Here is a 22,499-nt window from a genome sequence, read left to right as displayed (position 1 = left end):
GAATAAAGTGAACCACCCCAAAACATATCCTGACATTGGAAATGACTTGGACTAAGTGGTCCTTGTGGGTCCCTTCCAGCTTGAGCTATTCATGCTGTGCTGTTCTGGGAAGGGAGCTCGCCGAGAGAGGGGTGGGGGGGATGAAGGCTGCCTGGGGGAGGGGAACCTCCTGTAGATGGCAACAGAAGGGACACTGCACTGACCTCTACTCCTCCATTTGCTGCTCTGGGGCCGTCCCAGCCTGGGCTACTCTGCTGGGCTGGGCAGGGCTGGTGTTGTGGTTTCAGCCAACCAGAAGCTAAGCACCACACAGCTGTTTGCTTACCTTCTCCCCTCCCTCACTGGGACGGAGGAGAGAATCAGGAAAATGAAGCCTGTGGGTTGAGATAGAGAGAGTTTATTAAGAAAGGAAAATAATAATAATAATAACAACAATAATAGTAATAGTAATATGTTTGAAAATAGTGATGCACAATGCAGTTTGTCACTACCCGCTGACCAATGCCCAGCCTATCCCTGAGCAGTCCGACCCCCCCACCCTGGCTAGCTACCCCTATATATTGCTTAGCATGACGTCAGATGGTATGGAATACCCCTTTGGCCACTTTGGGTCAGCTGTCCTGGGTCTGTCCCCTTCCAGCTCCTGCTGCACCCCCAGCCTGCCCGCTGGCAGGACAGAGCGAGAAGATTAAAAGTCCTTGGATTAGTGTAAGCACTGCTCTGCAACAATTCAAACATCAGCATGTTATCAGCACTCTTCTCATCCTAAGCTAAAATGTAGCACCCTACCAGCTACTAGGAGGAAAATTAGGAGGCACCCTAAAAGATATCCCTCACTCTGAAATGAATCTGCTGCTCTGATCCCCAATCTCAAATCCTGCTTCAAAGCCCAACCACAGCAACATCACCTGTTATCATTATTTTTTACATATTGGTCTCACTAATCCGTAGTCTTTAATCACTAGCATTAGAATATCATCCCATAACAAAACATATAATAAAATCCTTACCAAAAATCTGGCTGATACCCTTAACACTGGGTGGGTGGTTTGGTGCTCAAAGCAGAACACCAAAGCCTCCCTCTAAGGCTCTGCCCAATCCCTAAACCTGAAAGGCAGGATCTAATCCCTAAACATTAATCCGAACATCTAATCCTCAAATTCCTCATTCCTGCACTCTTATCACAAAACTGAAGTGGTTTGGCCATATGAGGGTTATCAGGGCTTGAGATGACCTGGAGCAGTCACCTGGTCTTGGAGGAGGCAGGCAAGGTGACATGGATCTGGCCAGGTCATAAATCTAAAGAAGAGATGGATGGGGATGCTCTGCTGAGGTCAGCTGTGCCTCAGGATGTCAGGAGGCAGCAGGAGGCCCATGGCTGTGCAGATGGGTGTCGGGGCACTTCTGACTGAGGGTCTGATAGGCCACCTTCAGACATGTGGCTGGTGTATGTGTGTGTCATTTTAACTGTGAGCCACTGACATGCAGATAGAGCAAGTATTGATTTCAATGTCATTCCTGTTCTAATACCTAACATAGGTATCTCTTGCCTATCAGAGAAGCTGAAAGGCTATGAGAAGGTGCATGCTTTGGAGAATGAAAACAACCGTGCTTTTATCTTGTTAGATGCTAGGCCTCAAGGAGGGTGCCAGGTTTGTATGTTCTTATAGGGCAGTCTATTTTGCCTTAGAAACTCCAAATCCAGTAGGAAGCAATGGGCTTTGGTGGAGACTCTGAGGTCACTTCTGCCTCTGGAGCTGATAGACCAGAAGCAGGAACATGGCTGGGCAAGGCACTGGGAGGTCCCATCTTTCTGGAGTAGCTGCCAGGTCAACCCTTGCCTCCTGGCTGGCGGATGGGCTTTTAGGCTCACATCTCCTCCCAGTGTCTGTCACAGGCCAGCAGAAGGCACCTGTCTGGCATGGTGCTTGTGTGATGCCCTCTGCCCATGTATCTGATAGGTCCATTGGACTTGGTTGTGTGTTGTCAAGTCTCTTGTGCCTGAGTACATGACTGCGGAACAGCAGGCATGTGGCTTGGTTGTGTATCTGAGGAGCTGAAATCCTAGTAGGAAGTCCACATGGCCTGGAAGATCATGGTGAGGTTCCGTCTGCCTGATCAGCTGATAGGCCAGAGAAAGTCTAATGGGTTAGGGTGACTGTGTGAAGGTTAGTTTCTGAGATGTTGCTATAAGGTAAGGGAATGTGCTATAGTGTGTGAGGTCACCTGGAGGGAATCTGTTATCAGTCCATGGGTTTATGTTTCAGGGCACAACTGGAGAGGGAACAGGCATCAATGAAGGTATGGAAAGGTCCAGGTGACAGCAAGGTAAGAACGCAAGATGGGTATTTGTAGCCTGCAGGAAAACAGAGACAGGTTTGGTACATCATAGAGAAGCCAGTGGTGGAGATTGCCAGAGCACTGGCAAGGCAAAACTTAGCCAAGAAAACCAAGGTCTTTGTCCCCAAGGCAGGTCTCTCTGCCATCAAGGCCTAGGAGAAGACATGTTCTCTTTGCACTGGGGGGCTTATCTCTCCTTTGCACCTTCTGAGTGAGGCCAGGAGGTGTCACACCACTGTCTTTCACTTGGCACTGCATACCCCACATCCCACTGCCCGAGGAAGAGCCCAGAGACCCAGGTGAGGACAGGACCTCTCTGCCCAGGGCAGGCAGCAGGCCTTGGCCTTTCTGCTTGATGAAAAAAAGACAGCATTTTCTCAGCCTCAGAGCCACCTGCGCAGGGCCTTGGCCTACCTCTAATCATGGCCTCCAATTACCTGCTCTAAGGAGTCCATGGGGTTTTGTTGGTAATAGACTTCAGAGGGACCATTCAGTGTGTTGAAGGACTTTGGGGTGTGTCTTCTAACTTTGGTTTTCTGAGAGATCTCATCAGTCTCCTCTCAGGAGCTTCTTGGACTTGGCACAACTACTCTTGTCTAATAAGACAGAAAAGCCCTAAGAGTCTCTTAAGGGGGTCTGAACAGGTAGGAGAAGTTTGACACTGTATGACAGCCTTGCTCCTCACCTCCTTGCAACATTTTTCTCATTTTACCCCTAGGACTTCTGTCACTTCTCCTGACATCAGGCTTCTCCACTGAAGTTTGCACCTTATATCTCCTTTGCCCCAACTCCCTCCTGCTTCACTTAGAGAACAGGCTGCACAGAGGTAGAGAAGGATAATTCTTAATTGCAAGCAAACTATAAAAAAGTATGATGAAGCTTAATAATCAATAAAACATACTTCTCAATCGTATGCTAGCTCCAGGCAGTATCCAACGAGGTTCACCTTCCAAAATGGGTAGTCTTATTCTCTTTTTTTTCTTTTTTTTTTTTTTTTTTTTCTTTTTGCAGTATATAGATGTGAAAAAATATGTGAAAACAGTTTCAGAATTGCCTAAAGACACCAATAGAATACATAAAGGAAGTAAAAGCTATGAACTTATGAACTCCCTGAGGCTTAAAGCAGCAGCTAGATCGTAGCATGACAGAGTCATAGAATCTTAGAATCAAAGAATGATACAATCTCAGAATGATTTGGGCTGGAACAGGACTTGAAGATCATGGGCAGAGGCATCTCTCACTACATCAGGTTGCTGAAAGGACTTTTAACCCAGCTTTCAACACCTGCAATGATGAGGCATTAAAAACTTCTCTGGGAAACCTGTTGAAGTGACACACTATTCTCATCCTAAAATCTTTCCTCCTTATATCTATTATATATCTACACCCTTTCAGTTCAAAACCATGACCCTCTGTGCTGTCACTACAGGCTCTAATAAAAAAAATGTCTTTCTCATAAGCCCCCTTGAAATACTGAAAGGCAGCAATAAGATCTCTCTGGAGCCTTCTAATCTCCATGTTGAACAACAGCTACACTCAGCCTTTCTTTGTAGGAGAGCTATTTCAGCCCTCTGATTATTGCCCTCCTCTGCATCCACTCTAACAGGTCTATGTCTTTCTTGGATTGGGGGACCCAAAAAAGGATGCAGGACTGCAGGTGGGGTCTCACAAGACCAGATAGGAGGGGAGAATCACCTCCTTCAGCCTGCTGAACTTTCTTCTTTTCATGCAACCCAGAATATGATTGTCTCTCTCGGTTGCAAGAGCATCTTGCCAGCTTATGTCCAAATCTTCAAACACCAATACTCTGATGTCCCTCTCAGCAGGACTGCTATCAATATTTTCATCTCCCCAATCTATATTGATAGTTTGAATTTCCCTGACCCAGGTGTAGCACCTTGCACGCCTCCTTGTTGAACTTCAGGAGGTTGATACAGGACCACCTCTCCAGTCTCTCCAGGTTCTTCTGAATGACATCCCCTCCCGCTAGCATACCAATTGCACCACTCAGCTTGGTGTCATCAGCAAACTAGCTTAGGGTGTACTCAGTCTCACTTTCCATTTTGTTAATGAAGATATTAACAGTTTTGGTCCAAGCATAGGCCTCTAAGGGATAACACTCCCATTTTAAGAGATAACACTCACATTTTCAGTTGTTCATTAAGCCATTGACTCTTTGGACATGGCCATCTGGGCAATTCTTTTGTCCCTCTATCAGTCATTCCAGCAAACCCATATTTCTCCAGTTTAGTGCCAGGAATGTTGCAGGGGACCATATGAAATGTGTTACAGAATTCCAGGTAGATGACAACAGAAGCTCTTCCCTTGTGCGATAAGGAATGTCAAAAAATAGAACATAACCACTTAAATCTGTCATGTGAATAAATACATATATGCATGTAGTTATATAAATATTGCTTGCTAATAACTTAAGGCCTATAAAAATACATACAACATTTACTACAATAACTATCATATACCTTTGGTGTAGTATATCAAACAATATTCTCACATTCGAAGAATAAAAATGGCACCTTATTTGAGTACCTTATACAAAACAAGTACCTTCAGTGAACATTCCAGAGGTGAGCAAATAAAGCTTTTTATCTGTTCTGTTCCCCATGTCTCAGAGGCTTCCTTATAAAGAACCTGGTTTGCTCAGTGCCAGCTGACAACGTCCTTGCTCAACACAGAATTGAAACACAGGGCTTCTTTATCCCACCAGAGATAACAATTTTAGGACTGTCTGCTTCTCAGCTTTCAGCAAACACAACCCACTCCGATCCTTGCTCGATGAACTCTTTGGTTGATGAGGATATTTCTCTGTAGGATTGTAGAAAGACCAAATTTTTCTGATGTCTCTAGTTTATGAGCTGAGATTTTCTTCAGATGAGACAGCCATGTGGGAGATAAGAAAAGGAAAGGAGCTTCTCTCCATCCCCACCATGGACAAAGGCCCAGATACAACACTTACAACCAAGTTTCCAAACTGCTCAGCTGATGCAGTCCACTGAGGTCCTTGGCAAAGGTATTTGATGTGAAGGGAGGGGTCCGGTTGGAAGAGAGATGATATAGATGAGAGTCTGTAGATAAAAATAGATGGGATAGGCTGGACATTGTTTTCTTGGGACATTTATAATGCCTTTGGTTATCTCTAATGTCTGCATGGGCCAGAGGAGCATGACATAGGCCTTCAAGGTGACTGTCCCCCATTGCAGTGGCTGCAGGAGGTACTAAAGAAATGGACTGGGAGAGCTGATGTTCACTTCCTCTCTTTGCTCCTCTTCCCTGAACACCACCACCAGGATGAGGAGTTCATGTATCAGGCTTGGACATGGACTCCATGCACCTACATATCAGCATGAGGTTTCAAAGGTAGACTAGGATGCATATCTCTTGTTCTTTGCAGCAACACCAGCAGAAACAACTGTGTCCTGGAGGTTTCCCTCTCCTGCCTTCCTGAGAGATTTCTTTGGAGGAGAGCTATTTTTTCCCTCTGATCTTTGCCCTCCACTGTAGCCTCTCTAACAGGTCTGTCTTTCTTGCACTGGGGGACCCAGAAAAGGATGCTATAGTGCAGGTGGCGTGTCCAGAGAGCAGAGTTGAGGGAGATCACCTGCCTCAACCTGCTGTTCCCTCTTTCTTTCATGCATCCCAGGATGAATGGATTCCTGGGCTGCAAGAACACCTTGCCAGATCATGTCCAAGTCTTCAAACATCACTACTACCATGTCCTTCTCGGCACAGCTGCTCTCAAAACATTCATCCCCAAATCTATAATTATTCCCTGACCCAGGTTCAGCACCTTGCACTTCTCTTTGTTGAACTTCAGGAGGTTGACACAGGCCCACCTCTCCAGTCTCTCCAGCTTCTTCTGAATGGCACCCCCTCCCACTGGCATACCAACTGCACCTCTCAGCTTGGTGTCCTCAGCAAACTAGCTTAGGGTGTACTCAATCTCACTCTCCATATTGTTAATGAAGATACAAATAGTATAGGTCCCAAAACAGACCTCTAAGAGATACCATTCCTCATTCATTTCGACTTGGACCATAAGCCATTGACTACAACTCTTTGGATGTTTCCATCTTTTGTCCAACTAACAGTCAATCCATCAAAACCATGTTCCTCAAGGTAGTGGTAGGAATGTTGCAGGAAACCATGTCAAAGGCTTTACAGAAGTCCAGGTAGATGACATGAGTAGCTCTTTCCTTGTGTGATGAGGAATATCAAAGAACAGAACATAACAAAAGAATTCCTTTACATGTGTAAGAACATATAAGTTTGTAATTACATATATTTTGTGCTATCATGTCAAGGCCTCCAAAGAATATGTATAACGTATTTCTATATATCTCTAATATACTGAAGACTATCATAAACACTTGGTGTAACATATCAAACAACATTCTCATATTGAAGGAATAAATTGGCACCATGAATGAGTACCTTAATCAAAGCAATTAAGTGAAATGAAATCTCCAGGGATGAAAAAAAAAAAAAAAAAGCTTTCAATCCTTTTTATACCCCAGGTTTCTGAGGCTTCCTTACAAAGATCCTGGTTTGCTCAGTGCCAGCTGGCAGCATCCTTGCTCAACACAGGAGAGGAGAATTGAAACACAGGGCTGCTTTAGCCCACCAGGGATCACCATTATAGGATATATACGATGTGGATGACAGGCTGTGAATAAAAACAGATGGGTTAACCTAGATATTGGTTTCTGGGGACATTTCTGATACTTCTGGGTATCTGAAAACTCTGCATGGATCAGAAGAGCATGGCATAGGCCTTCAAGGTGACTGTCCTCCATTGGCAGTGGCTACAGGAGGTACAAAAGACATAGACTGGGACAGCTGCTATGCACTGCCTTGCAGGGTACAGACAAAAGAATGCTCCTCTTCCTTGAACATCACCACCAAGATAAGGAGTCCACGTATCAGGCTTGGACATAGACCCCTTGCACCTACGTTTCAGTGTGAGGCTCCCAAATTAGACTGGGATGCATATCTCTTGTCCTTAGCAGCAGCAACACAAACAGAAATGTCCACTGGGGTGTCCTGTTATGCATTTTCAGCTAGGGTAGAGGCAGATGAAATGCTTCTCCTGCAGTGGAAGTCCAACATGCGGGAGGAGTCATGGACGTGCTGCCCTGGGCTACTAGGAGAGGCCCCTATGCACCTCCCATGCTAGAAAGAGGAATCATGTCTGTAAGGAGGTATGGATTCCTCTGCTCCCTTCAGCCTCCAACAAGACAGGCCCCACTGTCTCAGAAGAGCTGAGGCGTTCTACATCCCAGCTCCAGTTGTGCTTCTCTGGCTGCATCTCAAGATTTTACCCAGTATACTGGGTCTGGCTGGACCCAGTTCATTTGGATAGATTTCATTTACTCTGAAGTATCTAGTGCTATGCTGGACCTCATTCTCAGCAGCAACGAGAGGCTGGTGTGGAATGTGAATCCGAAGGGCAGCCTTAGCTGCAGTGACCATGAACTGGTGGTGTTCACCATCTGTCAAGCAGGACAGAGGGCACAGAGTAAGCTCCCAACCCTGGACGGATTATGACCCCTTCATTGATCTGTTTTGTAGAGCATCATGGGACAAAGCCCTGGAGATAAAAGGGTCCAGGAATACTGGCTATTCTTCAAGGATCACCTCCTCCTAGCTCAGGAATGATGTATCCCAGCAAAGAGGAAGTCAGTCAAAAATGACAGGTGATCTGCATGGATGATCAAGGAGAAACTGACCAAAGTCAATTACAAAAAAGAAGGTGTAGTGGGTTAACATGGCAAAGGTTTTTTAGTGGGGGGCTTCAGGAGTAGCTTCTGTTAGAAGAATACAGAAGCTGTCCCATGTTAGATAAGGGGCTTGCCACTGTCCAGAGCCAAGACGATAACTGATGTTGTTTGCGCCTTTCTGAGATCATACTTAAGAAAGAGGAAAAAAAGAAAAGAAAAGAAAAGAAAAGAAAAGAAAAGAAAAGAAAAGAAAAGAAAAGAAAAGAAAAGAAAAGAAAAGAAAAGAAAAGAAAAGAAAAGAAAAGAAAAGAAAAAAGAAAAGAAAAAAAAAAAAACAAGAAGAAGAAGAAAAAAGAAAACTGGTGCTCAAAAGCAGCTGGGAGAGAGAGGAGTGAGAAACAGCCTTGCAGAGGCCAAAGGTGGTAAAGAAGGAGGGGGAGGGTGTTCTCCCCCTTCTGCAGAAATTCTCTTGCAGCCTGTGTTGAGGACTGTGGTGGAGCAGGTTGTCCCCTGCAGCCCCATATATAGCACGATGGATCAGGTCTCCATGCTTCAGCCTATGGAGGAGACCATGGTGGAGCAGGTGGACCTGCACTGAAGGAGGCTGCGGCCTGTGGAAGACCCCTGTCAGAGCAGATACCAGGACGGAGCAGTAGGCTGTGGAGAGGAGCCCAAGCAGGAGCAGGTGACCTGGCAGAAGCTGCTAACTGTGGGGGACCCAGATTAGAGCAGAGTGCTCCTGAGGGATGGACTTTGTGGTACGGACCCATATCTGGAGCAGTTCTTGAAGAGCTGCTGCTTGTGTGAAGCCCACTCAGGATCAGTTTGGGAAGGACAGCATCCTGTTGGAAGGACCCCACGTTGGAGCAGGGGAAGAGAGCAGCAGAGATGAAGCACTATAGACTGACCACAGCCCCCTTTCCCTGTTCACCTGTGCTGCCTGGGGGGAGGAGGTGGAAGAGGGTGGATGGGGAAGAGTGCTTTGGGGTTTCTTTACATTGTTTCTCACCTCTCTAGCTTGTTAGTAATAGGCAGTAAATTTTACTATCTATCTCCCTACTCTGAGTCTGTTTTAACAATCACAATAATTGCTGAGTGATCTCCCTATCCTTATGTCAACCCTTGAGCTCTTTGCATTGTATTTTCTCCCCCTTTCCTCTTTGAAGAAGGGGGAAGGATAGAGCAGTTGTGTTGGAGCTCAGCTGCCCACCCAAGTAAAAACACCACAGTTTGGAAGAGGTGATCCCTGAAGACTAAGCAGCTTTATCCTCCTTGGACCCTCTTTCCTGAAGGGCTCTGTCCCATGGGACTCCACAAAGGAGATGCCCCAAGAAGCAAAAGTCTGCTCTCCTGAAGTCCAGGGTAGTGAGATTGCTGTGCTCCCTCTTTGCTGAATTTAGGATCCTAACCTTCACCATTTTACAGTCACTGCAGCCCAGGTTGGCCTTGAGATTCACTTTCTCAAGCAAATTCTCAGTCATGTGCTTGAGGGTAGGAAGGCTCTGCAGGAGGATCTGGATAGGCTGGACTGATGGGCTGAGGTCAACTGCATGAAGTTCAACAAGGCCAAGTGCCGGGTCCTTCACCTGGAGCACAATAACCTCAAGTGGAGCTACCGGCTGGGAGATGAATGGTTGGAAAGCTGCCTGGCAGAGAAGGACCTGGGAGTATTGGTGGATAGTTGGCTGAATATGAGCCAGCAGTGTGCTCAGGTGGCCAAGAAGGCCAACAGCATCCTGGCTTGTGTGGCCAGCAGGGCTAGGGAAGTGATTGTCCCCCTGTACTCGGCTCTGGTGAGGCCACACCTCGAGTACTGTGTTCAGTTTTGGGCCCCTCACTACAAGAAGGACATCGAGGTTCTTGAGCGAGTTCAGAGAAGGGCGATGAAGCTGGTGAGGGGTCTGGAGAACAAGTCCTATGAGGAGCAGCTGAGGGAGCTTGGGTTGTTCAGCCTGGAGAAAAGGAGGATCAGGGGCGACTTTATTGCTCTCTAGAGGTACCTTAAAGGAGGCTGTAGTGAGGTGGGGGTTGGTCTATTCTCCCACGTGCCTGGTGACAGGACAAGCGGGAATGAGCTAAAGTTGCGCCACGGGAGTTTTAGGCTGGATGTTAGGAAGAACTTCTTTACCGAAAGGGTTGTTAGACACTGGAACAGGCTGCCCAGGGAAGTGGTGGAGTCACCATCCCTGGAGGTCTTTAAAAGACGTTTAGATGTAGAGCTTAGGGATATGGTTTAGTGGAGGACTGTTAGTGCTAGGGCAGAGGTTGGACTCGATGATCTTGAGGTCTCTTCCAACCTAGACAATTCTGTGATTCTGTGATTCCCCACCAGCCCCTCCATGTTGCTGAGAACGAGGTCCACCATAGCACTTCTTTCCACTATCAATGGGAGAAGGAAGGTATCATTAATGCATAACAGGACCTTCCTGGATTGACTATGCCCTGCTGTGCTGTCCCTCCAACAGATACCAGGGTGGTTGAAGTCCCCCCTGAGGACCAGGGCTTTTGAATGTGAGGCTACTTCTGTCTGAGTATAGAGGGCCTCATGTGCTGGTCTTGCTGATCAGGTGGCCTGCAGCAGACTCCCACTATAATGTCCCCTGTCCCTACCCTCCCTTTACTCCTGACCCATCAGCTCACTGTCAGATCCTCACTCATCCCCAGGCAGAGCTCCATGCACTCCAGCTGCTCACACACATAGAGGCCACACTGAACGGATCCAACTGAACATGCTCCCGTGGGTTTGTGGATAGTGTGAGGGGTTCTTCATCACAAAAGGCTCATCACATGGATCAAGGGTTTCCAGCTGGGGATGAGATGCCTTAGATGGATTAGTGCATACCACAAGAGTAGCTAGCACCTTCCTATTCCTGCCTGTGTGTCCTATTTGTTATTGGCCATGAACAGAGTTTTCCAGAGGGAACTTTTGCACCTTTCAGTGACAATAAAACTCTCCAAGGACTAGCCGTAATTCTGTAATCAGTCTCTCTCTGCTGTTTTAAAGGGACATTTGGTAATTATCTCAGTTGACTTCAAAGTAAGTTCTGCAAAAGTAACTGTTGCAGGAGGTGTCAGCCCTGGAGCCCCAGGGACATCTCAAGGGAGACAAGAAGTAAAGAGGCAGCAAAGCCTTGGTCTGGAGCTGTGCTGCTGAACTGGGCTGGGCTCCTGGGGCCAAGGGGAGCTCCTGGCAAGAGGGCAGCGCTGCAGAGAGACAGCTCTGCCCAGGAGCAGCTCCTCTGCACAGTGCAGCAACAGGGCTGGGGGCACTGCCTGCAGGGGACAAGAGTGGCTGAGAGAAGGGAGGGAGATGTTAAAGGCAGTGTGGAGGGGGGATGCTGAGAGCTCACTGCGGAAGAAATCTTCACAGCTCTAACATGGTAAGTCTCTGGCTGCAGTGAGGCAGTGCAGCTGCTGTTCCTGGTTCCATCTCCAGATTTGCTGGCAAATTGCACAGCCTATAGGATATTTCAGGAGGACTCTCTACTTCCTCTACTGTAGAGAAGAATGACAAGCTCCAGAGCAGGGTAAACCAGACACAGTTGTCAGAAGTACAGGACATGAGGGTTCATGCATATGGGGCCGGCTGCAGGCTGTGCTGGCAGGGTGCCGGCAGGGGTGCCCAGGGCTGTGGTGCAGAGCAGGGTCCCTGCTGTGCCCCAGGGGCTGTGTGTCAGGGCAGGGCCTCTGCCACCTGCCAGGCTCAGCACTCAGCAGATACAGATGTCAGGTTTAGAGGAAGGGCTCAGATTCCTAAAGTGTCACCATGAGGTTTACAAGGAACCTCAGCAACCGTCAGCCTGTAGATAAGGATAACGTCCCCCTTCTGATGTTATCAGGGATTGTGTGAGGTGCCTGCAAACATAGTGTGCTGGTCTTGGCTCGGATAGAGTTAATTTCTTTCCCAGTAGCTGTTATGGTGCTGTGCTTTGGATTTAGGACGAGAAGAATGCTGGTAACACACTGCTGAGCAGTGCTTACACTGAATCAAGGACTTTTCAGCTTCTCCTGCAGCCCTGCCAGCAAGGAGGTTGGGGGAGCCCAAGAAGATGTGAGGGGACAGAAGCAGGACAGCTGACCAAAAGTCGACAAAGACATAGTGCATACCATATCACACCATGATCAGCACTAAAACTAGGGGAGTTCTTTGTGGGTGCTACCATTGCTTGGGGTCTGGCTGGGCATCAGACAGCTGGTGGTGTGCATCTCCACTGTCTATCACTTGTCTCATGTTTTCTTTTCCTTGTTTCATTTTTTCCCCTTTACTTTCCTATTAAACCTTCCTGAACTTGACCCATGTGCTTTACTTTTTTTCTGATTCTTTCCCTCATCCCACTGTGGGGAAGTGACACCGAATGGTGCTGTGCTGCCTGCAGGGCTAAACCACAACAAGTGGTGATGCTCCTGGGCTGTTCCCTGCCCTGGAGGTGTCTGCAGGGCAGAGCTGAGCACACAGCACAGGGCATGGGGTCTGTGAGCCAAGGTAGGGCACAGACTTAGGGACAGAGAAGCAGCTCCCAGCAGGGACAGCTCCAAGCACAGAGACAGGGGTAGGCACTAAGAGGAAATATTTAAGCAAAATCCTGTGTCTGGGCAATACAGGCAAACCTCCTGCCATGTCATCCAGTGCAGATCCCTACCTCTGAGCAACCGCCACCACTGCCCTCCCTTCACCTCTCCTTGCCAATCCCCAATTCATCTAGGAAAAAGGAAGCCTTGCTTGAATGCTCAGATTGAATGCTTCATTGCCTCTCTCTCCTAGACCATCTTTTCTTTTCTTTTCTTTTCTTTTCTTTTCTTTTCTTTTCTTTTCTTTTCTTTTCTTTTCTTTTCTTTTCTTTTCTTTTCTTTTCTTTTCTTTTCTTTTCTTTTCTCTTCTCTTCTCTTCTCTTCTCTTCTCTTCTCTTCTCTTCTCTCTTCTCTTCTCTTCTCTTCTCTTCTCTTCTCTTCTCTTCTCTTCTCTTCTCTTCTCTTCTCTTCTCTTCTCTTCTCTTCTCTTCTCTTCTCTTCTCTTCTCTTCTCTTCTCTTCTCTTCTCTTCTCTTCTCTTCTCTTCTCTTCTCTTCTCTTCTCTTCTCTTCTCTTCTCTTCTCTTCTCTTCTCTTCTCTTCTCCACCTGTCTGTCTCTTGCCATTGTTGTCTGACCCTCTGGGGACAGCAGTTTCAGCTGCAGTCAAGCACTAACCCCGTGGCTTCTACCACACCCATATATTCATAGGGCTGTGGCGTTCCAGCACTCCTGGGTACAGATGCTGACAAGCCCTTCAGTGTTCAGAGGGATTTTGCCTGAGAGCTCCTGAATATTGGACCTGCATCCCCCCTGCTCCCAGGTACCACAGAATTAGAGAATGAGCTACTCCTTGGGAGTGTATGGACAGAGGTCCTACCCCTCATGGCATACTCAGACAGCAGAAAACAGAGGTCCTGGCAGAGAACTGCAGCAAGGTCTTGCCAAAAAGGACAGAGGATAGGCGTATTGTGGGGGAGAATCTATGAGAAATGGCTTTGGTTTTGTGCAGAGAAGACTGTTCTAACTCTTCAACTGTCTTTTTCTCTTGGGACAGTCATCAGGGCCCACAGGGAGAAAATGTCCAACAGCAGCTTCCCCACAGAGTTCCTCCTCCTGCCATTCGCAGATATGCGCGAGCTGCAGCTCCTGCACTTCGGGCTCTTCCTGGGCATCTACCTGGCTGCCCTCCTGGGCAACGGCCTCATCCTCACAGCCATAGCCTGCGACCACCACCTCCACACCCCCATGTACTTCTTCCTCTTCAACCTCTCCGTCTTTGACTTGGGATCCATCTCCACCACTCTCCCCAAAGCCATGGCCAACTCCCTGTGGGACACTAGGGCCATTTCCTACTCTGGATGTGCTGCACAGGTCTTCCTGCTTGTGTTTTTGATTGGAGGAGAATATTTACTTCTCACTGTCATGGCCTATGACCGTTATGTTGCCATCTGTAATCCCCTGCACTATGAGACACTCATAGGTGGCAGAACTTATGTCAACATGGCAGCAGCTGCCTGGGGCAGTAGCTTTCTCAATGCTGTGCTGCACACTGCCAATACCTTTTCCCTCCCACTCTGCCAAGGCAATGCCCTGGACCAGTTCTTCTGTGAAATTCCCCAGATCCTCAAGCTCTCCTGCACAGATGCCTACCTCAGAGAAGGTGGGCTTATTGTGGTTACAGCGTGTTTACTCTTTGCATGTTTTGTTTTCATTGTGCTGTCCTATGTGCAGATCTTCAGGGCTGTGCTGAGGATCCCCTCAGAGCAGGGACGGTACAAAGCCTTTTCCACATGCCTCCCTCACCTGGCCGTGGTTTCCCTCTTTATCAGCACAATAATGTTTGCCTACCTGAAGCCCCCCTCCATCTCTTTCCCATCCTTGGATATGGTGGTGACAGTTCTGTACTCGGTGGTGTCTCCAGCAGTGAACCCCGTCATCTACAGCATGAGGAACCAGGAGTTAAAAGGGGCACTGAAGAAACTGATCCTGCTGGCGGTAACTAAGAAAGAATAATCTATCTGTCTCTCTTCACAAGTAATCTCGAATTGAGCTCAGACTAGTGTTGAGCTTTGGGGCATTCTGTAACCATGTTTGTACACAAGTACTTGCATTCATTCTGCTTCAGAAGGGACAAGAATACAGTCAGACTGAATTAGAGGCCTTCTGCAAATGTGTCTATTGTCACATGACAGGTGGCCTCCTGTGTTTATTCTATTCATTAAAAGAGGATTATTTTTTTCAGTGCAGAGCCCTGGCATCAACGCAAAGCATTTTCCATATGCCTCCAGCACCTCATTTTTCCTCCCTGAAGGTCCTCTCCATCTGCTTCCCATCATCAGACTGAGTGCTGGCAGTTCTGTACTCGGTGACATCTCTAACATTGAACTCCCTCACCTGCAGTATGAGAAACTATGAGTTCCAGAAGTCACTGAGAAATTGACCACAAGAAACCTTGTACCATCAAGAACTTGTTTCCTCTTCTCTGCACAGTTCTCAGAGTTTGTCTTTTCCTGTAGAGAATCGTACTAACAGGTTATCCCTTGGGTTTACAATACTTGAGGCTTCATCCAATCATCACTGAATCTGTCACAAATGCTTTGAATGCTGTAGAAGACCTGGCCTCCCTACTAGCATCTCTGGAACCAAAGAGGTATCCTGAGTGCACTGCCAAGGTTTCCTGGGGTAGTGAAGAAATAAGACAAGGGAGGCAGGAGACCAACGTGGCTGAGTCAGGATGTCATAATCAAACTAAAGCATGGAAAGGAAGAGCAAACGCAATGTAGGTAGGGACAAACAAACTGGGAAAATTATAGAGAAATGGCCCAGGAGTTCAGGGATGGGATCAGGAAAGCCAAGGCACAGCTAGAGAGAAACTTGGCTAGGGATGCAAAGAATAACAAGAAGGGTTTCTGTAGATACATAAGGCAGCAAAGAAATTGTACACTCTGTAGAAAGCATCACAAGGAACCTGGTTACAAATGACATGGAAAAGGCTAAGGTACTCAGCACCTTTTTGGACTTTCTCACCAGCCCATTCCACACCTCCCCAGTCACAGAATGGCAAGGCAGAGATGGGGGAAATGAAGTCCATTTCCTTGTAGAGAGAGAAAAGGTTTGAAACTACATGAGGAACCTGAAGGTGCACGACTCCACGAAACCCAATCAGGTGCATGCCAGGGTTCTGAGGAACTGGGCAGATGAAGTTCCTAAGCCACTATCCGTCATATTGGAAGAGTTGTCAGGGTCAGATAATGTCCACAAAAGCCTGAAAATATAACACCTATTTTTAAAATGGCTAAAAATATCAACCCAGGGATCTACAGACTGGTCAGCCTCACCTCTGTGACTGGGACGATCGTGGAGCAGAACCTCCTGGAAAGCATGCTAAGGTTCATGGAAGACAGGGAGGAGATCTGAGACAGACAACAGTGCAGTTGATATGGTAAAGGGAAGGGACACCATGCAGAGGAACCTGGGCAGCCTTGAGGAGTGGGCTCAGGAGAACATCCTGCAGTTCAACAAGGCCAAGCACAAGGTCCTGCTCCTGGGTCAGGACATTCTCCAGCATCAATGCAGACGGGGTGAAGACTGGTTTGAGAGCAGACCCATAGAGAAGGACTTGGGGATACTGGTAGACGGAAACTTGGATATGAGATGGCAATATTCACCTGAAGCCCAAAAAGCCCATCATATCCTGGACTACATCATAATACCACAGGTGGCAGGTCTGGGGAAGTGATTATCCTCCTCTTCTCCACCTGTGTGAGACTCCATCTGCATCCTGCTTTAGGGCCCTAGTGTAAGAAAGAGGTAGACCTATGAGAGAAGGTCACAAAAATAATCACAGACTGGAAAACCTGTCCTACCAAGAAAGCCTGGGAGAGCTGGGGTTCTTCAGAGGAGAGAAGAAAGGCCTCTGAGGAGACCTTACTGCGGCTTTGCAACACATAAAGGGGGTGTACTGAAAAGTTGTGGAGAGATGCTTTAACAGAATGTATAGTGACAGGACAAGAGGTAACATTTTTAAACTAAAAGAGGGTAGATTTTGATCTCCTATAAGGTAGAAATTCTTTACTATGATGGTAGCTAGATACAGGACCAGGTTGCCTGTAGAAGTTGGGGATGCCCCCCTCCCTTAAAGCGTTGAAGCTCAGCTTGGACAGGGCTCTTAACAACTTCCACTAGTGGAAGAGAAGGTGTCCCTGCCCATGTCAGGGGCGGATGGAACTAGATGATCATAGAATGATTGAATCATAGAATGGTTTGGCTCAGAAGGAACTTTAAATTTCATCCATTTCCAGCTTCCCTGCTATTAAAAGGGACATCTCTTACCAGACCAGATTGCTCAACACCCCATACAATCTGGCCTTGAACACCTCCAGGAATTGAACACCTCCACAACTTCTCTGTTCCACTGTCCCACCATCCTCAGAGCAAAGAATTTATTCCTTATACCTAATCTAACGCTACCATCTTTTAGGTTAAAGCTATTCCTCCTTGTCCTATAACTACACTCCCTGACAAAGAGTCTCTCCATAGATTTTCTGTAGGCCCCTGTTGTGGTTTAACCCAGTCAGCAGCTAAACACCACACAGCCGTTCACTCACCCTCCCCCCTCCCTCTCTAGGATGGGGGAGAGAAATGGAAATTGAAGCCTGTGAGTTGAGATAAAGACAGTTTATTAAGACAGAGAATATAATAATAATAATAATAACAACAATAACAATAATGATGATAATAGTACTAGTACCAATAATGTGTACAAAACAAGTGATGTACAATGCACTTGCTCACCACCCGCTGACCGATGCCCAGCCTAACCCCGAGCAGTCCGGCCCTCCTCCCCCTGGCTAGCCACCCCTAAATACTGTTTAGCATGACGTCAAATAGTATGGAATACCCCTTTGGCCAGTTTGGGTCAGCTGCTCTGGCCTCTCCCAGCTCTTGCTGCACCCCCAGCCTGCCCATTGGCAGGATAGAGTGAGAAGCTGAAACGTCCTTGGCTTGGTGTAAGCACTACTCTGCAACAATTCAAACATCAGCATGTTATCAGTACTCCTCTCATCCCAAGCCAAAAGACAGCATTCCACCAGCTACTAGGAAGAAAAGCAACTCTATCCTAACTGAAACCAGGACAGCCCCCTTTAGGTATTGGAAGGCTGCTAGAAGGTCTCCTCAGGGCCTTCCCTTCTGCAAGCTGGACAACCACAACTCTCTCAGCCTGCCTTCATAGGAAAGGACCTTGAGCCCTGTGATCATCTTTGTGGCCCTCCTCTCGACTCATTCTAATACTCCTGTTATATATGTTCATCTGATTCATGTCAGTATGGAACAGTGCTAGGGCCCAATGGTATGATGAATGTGACCTTCTGTCTTACATACCTTTGTATAACCACAAGTCTAAGAAAAACAGAATGGTTAATGTATATAGTTCTTGTACCTTGCAAAGGAATTTGTGTCAGAAAATATTCCTCAAATCTATGAACCTGTTTGCTTTTGTTATTCCAAACTTCTATTTCTAACAGTTACAGCCTTTTTTTTTTTTGTCTTCTTCTAGATTGACTTAACACTGCTATAGGTGTGACTGTCCCTGTGAATGGGTGGTGAGGAATGTTTTAATTACTCGTGAAGTGTCAATAAGAAAGCTATTTGTGTTTGTATGAAGTCTTTGATGTCTGGGGGTTTCAGAACAACTGATAACAACTAGTGACTGTTATGGGATACTATGTAAGCCTCTGATATCTGGCCAGGTGGCCAAGAGATTAAGAAGAAGAAAAAAAAGAAGCTGAAGGACGGCTGGGAGACAAGACCTGCAGGGGATGCCGTAAACTTGACACGCTGCCAAGAAGTACAAAGGGGAAGGACAAGAAAAAAACTTGGAGAGGAAGACTATGAGCCTTCAGCATGAAAGACCCCTAGAGACCCCCAGAGGGGCCACCGGAGACTGATGCGCATGCTCCAGTAGGAGGAACTGGACCCCGGAAGGTAATTATAATAACCTATTTTTTAAAAAGTAGTAATGAATATGTATTAGTCTAGGAGCATAAAAATCAGCTACTTGATGTAACTGGTGTGCATCCTGGTGGAGCGGAGACTCCCGGTGCACCCAGCGCTGTTTGGTTACCTCTATTCTTTTAATAAATCCTATTTTTTATTTAATCTTACTTTGGGACTGAGTGAATTTGTAACACTCCCACTTCCTTCTTGTGCTGGGGCCCCCAGACCTAACAAAGTATTCTGGGTGGGGTCTCATGAGAGGAGAGTGGAGGGGGAGAACCCCTCCCCTGCCCTGCTGGCTATGCTTCTGTAGATGTAGCCCAGGATACGGTTGGCTTCCTGGGCTGCAAGCACGCACTGCCAGCTCATGGTGAGCTCCACCAACACCCCCACATTCTTCTCCTCAGGGCTTCTTTCAGTCTATTCTCTGCCCAGCCTGTATTTGTCCTTGGGATTACCCCAAGGACATGTGGGACCTTGAACTTTGCCTCGTTTAACTTCATGAGTTTTGCACAGGCCCACCTCTGAAGCCTGTCAAGGTCCCTCTGGAAGGTTTCTTTTATTCCCATCATGTGAACTGCACCACACAGCTTGGTGTCATCAGCAAACCTGAGGAGGGTGCACTCAATCCCGATGTCCATGTAACCAACAAATGTGTTAAACAGTGCTGGTCCCAATACTTAACCCTAAAGACTAACACTCTTTACTGATCACCAGTTCGATGTTGATACAATGACTGCAACTGTTTCAGTATGATCATCAAGCCAAATCCTTACCCAGCGAGTGGTCACAGAACCACAGAATCACAGAATCATCTAGGTTGGAAGAGACCTCCAAGATCACCTAGTCCACCTCTGACACTAACAAGTCCTTCACTAAATCATATCACTAAGTTCAACATCTAAACCTCTTTTGAAGACCTCCAGGGATGGTGACTCCACCACTTCTCTGGGCAGCCCGTTCCAATGCCTAACAACCCTTCTGGTAAAGATGTTCTTCTTAATATCCAGACTAAAACTCCCCTGGTGCAACTTTAGCCCATTCCCCCTCGTCCTGTCACCAGGCACGTGGGAGAACAGGCCAACCTCACTACAGCCTCCTTTAAGGTACCTCTAGAGAGCAATAAGGTTGCCCCTGAGCCTCCTTTTCTCCAGGCTGAACAAGCCCAGCTCCCTCAGCTGCTCCTCGTAAGACTTGTTCTCCAGATCCCTCACCAGCTTTGTTGACCTTCTCTGGACTCTCTCAAGAACCTTGATGTCGTTCTTGTAGCGAGGGGCCCAAAACTGAACACACTACTCAAGGTGCGGCCTCACCAGAGCCAAGTACAGGGGGACAATCACTTCCCTAGACCTGCTGGCCACACTGCTTCTTATACAAGCCAGGATGCCGTTGGCCTTCTTGGCCACCTGAGCACACTGCTGGCTCATATTCAGCCGACTATCCACCAATACTCCCAGGTCCTTCTCTGCCAGGCAGCTTTCCAACCATTCATCTCCCAGCCTGTAGCTCTGCTTGGGGTTGTTGTGCCCTAGGTGCAGGACACAGCACTTGGCCTTGTGGAACTTCATACATTTGGCCTCAGCCCATCAGTCCAGCCTATCCAGATCCTCCTGCAGAACCTTCCTACCCTCAAGCAGGTAGACATATGCACCTAACTTGGTGTCATCTGCAGACTTACTGAGGGTACACTCAATCCCCTCATCCAGATCATCCATAAAGATCTTAAAGAGGACTTGGCCCAGTACTGAGCCCTGGGGGATGCCACTAGTGACCGGCCTCCAGCTGGATTTGACTCCATTTACCATGACTCTTTGGGTCTGGCTATCCAGCCAGTTTTTAACCCAATGAAGCGTACACTAGTCCAAGCCATAAGAAGCCAGTTTCTTGAGGAGAATGTTGTGGGAAATGGTGTCAAAAGCCTTGCTGAAGTCAAGGTAGACCACATCCACAGCCTTTCCCTCATCAGGTTCGTCAGTCAGGACCTGCCTTTCATAAACCCATGCTGGCTGGGCCTGATCACCTGGTTGCCCTGTAATTGTTGCATGATGACACTCAAGCTAATCTACCCCATGAGCTTCCCTAGCACTGAGGTCGAACTAACGGGTCTATAGTTCCACCCATCAAATCTGTGGTCCACCCATCAAATCCATGTCTCTCCAGTTTAGAGATGAGAATATCATGGGGGGCATTGTCAAATGCATTGTACAAGTTCCGGTAGATTATGTCAGTTGCTCTTCCCCTATCCACCAATGCTGTAACTTTATCATAGAAGGCCATCATTTGCCAGGCATGATAAGCCCTTAGTCAAGACATGCTGGCTGTCACCAATCACCTCCTCATTTTCTATGTGTATTATATTTCTTGGGGTGCTGCTAAGAATGACCATAAGTTCTTCAGAAGGGACAGGCAATGAAGGAGGGTCAGTGGTGTGGTGCCTGATATTAGAGAGTGTTTTGATATTGTAGAGCTCAGGGCTGGGCTCAGAGACTTTCTTCTCTGAGACTGCAGAGTAGCAGTTTCCCTGTGAATACCTGGGTTTACTTCTTTCCTTGTGACTGAGCACACAGTGGGAGATCTCTTACTTTCAGAGGGGCTGCAGTCAATGCTCATGCCATGCTCCACTGTCCCTGGAGGTATCCTGGGCTCTGCAGGTAGCTCCAGATTCCCCTCTTGAAGGACACCACCTATGGGCCACATATGGGAACAGCCCTGGCTACATAACGCAGTGACCATGCGCTGCCTCTGCTGTGAGCAGACACCCACCCACAGGTGAGTCTCAGCAATGAGCCATTCCATCCTGAACCAAAGCAGGAACAGACTCTTGTAGGGAGCAATTCTTTGGGCCTATTCTTGACACTGGCTTGGCTAGGAAATTCCAGCCTTCAGGCAGTGTACATGAGTTATCCTGTTTATTACCAAAAGTGTTATGAGAGCCTTCACTGACTCACAGTTACTTGTATATGTATAAAGCATTTATATGATACAGAGCAGTTTCAGTCATTCATTGTAGTGAGAGGACTCCAAATACTTATGTAAGAATGCAAGGAGCAAAAGCAGTCACGATGACAATAAGGAAAAAGCAATTTTATTAATAATGATAAAAACAAACAAAGAAGCAAAAAAAAAAAAAAAAAAAAGTGTTGGAATGAGATGCACAATTTTCACTTCTGTAGAGTGAAAAAAACTTTATGAGTACTGAAAAACATCCCCCAAATCAGTTTCCTAACAGCATCCTTCAGCTCCTTGTTCCTCATGCTGTAGATGAGGGGGTTCACTGCTGGAGGCACCACTGAGTACAGAACTGCCAGCAAAAGATCAAGAGATGAGGAGGAAATAGAGGGGGGTTTCAGATAAGCAAACATGATATTACTGATGAACAGGGAGACAATGGCCAGGTGAGGGAGGCACGTGGAAAAGGCTTTGTTCTGTCCCTGCTGTGAGGGGATCCTCAGCACAGCTTTGAAGATCTGCACATAGGACAGCAACAGAAAAGCAAAAAATGCAGTACCTGAGCAAAAGCAAAAGATGAGGAAGGCAACTTCTCTGAGGTAGGCATCAGAGCAGGAGAGCCTGAGGATCTGGGGGATTTCACAGAAGAACTGGTCCAGGGCATTACCTTGGCAGAGGGGGAGGGAAAAGGTATTGGCAGTGTGCAGGACAGCATAGAGAAAAGTACTGCCCCAGGCAGCTGCTGCCATGTTGACACAAGTTCTGCTGGTCATTATTGTCCCGTAGTGCAGGGGTTTGCAGATGGCAACGTAGCGGTCATAAGCCATGATGATGAGAAGATAAAACTCTGCTGAGACAAATGCAACAAACATAAAGACCTGGGTAACACAGCCAAAGAAGGAAATGGCCCTGGTGTCCCATAGGGAATTGGCCATGGCTTTGGGGAGAGTGGTGGAGATGGAGCCTAGG

At 47.2% G+C, this 22,499-nt stretch overlaps 1 protein-coding gene across 1 annotated transcript; it reads left to right on the top strand.

Annotated features, from left to right (window-relative positions):
* The first annotated feature begins 7,746 nt into the window (after nt 1-7,746).
* On the top strand, nt 7,747-14,597 carry LOC116500117 (olfactory receptor 14A16-like). Its single transcript, XM_032205033.1, has 2 exons — nt 7,747-7,873; nt 13,687-14,597. Exons 1-2 carry the CDS (start codon nt 7,747-7,749, stop codon nt 14,595-14,597), a joined length of 1,038 nt encoding a protein of 345 aa, XP_032060924.1.
* The last annotated feature ends 7,902 nt before the right edge of the window (nt 14,598-22,499 follow it).

The sequence above is a fragment of the Aythya fuligula genome, chromosome 31 (assembly GCF_009819795.1).
Source record: "Aythya fuligula isolate bAytFul2 chromosome 31, bAytFul2.pri, whole genome shotgun sequence".
NCBI classification, from domain to species: Eukaryota; Metazoa; Chordata; class Aves; order Anseriformes; family Anatidae; genus Aythya; species Aythya fuligula.
The sequence above is the reverse complement of the archived record's forward strand: the minus strand, read 5'-3'. Positions and strand labels throughout refer to the sequence as shown.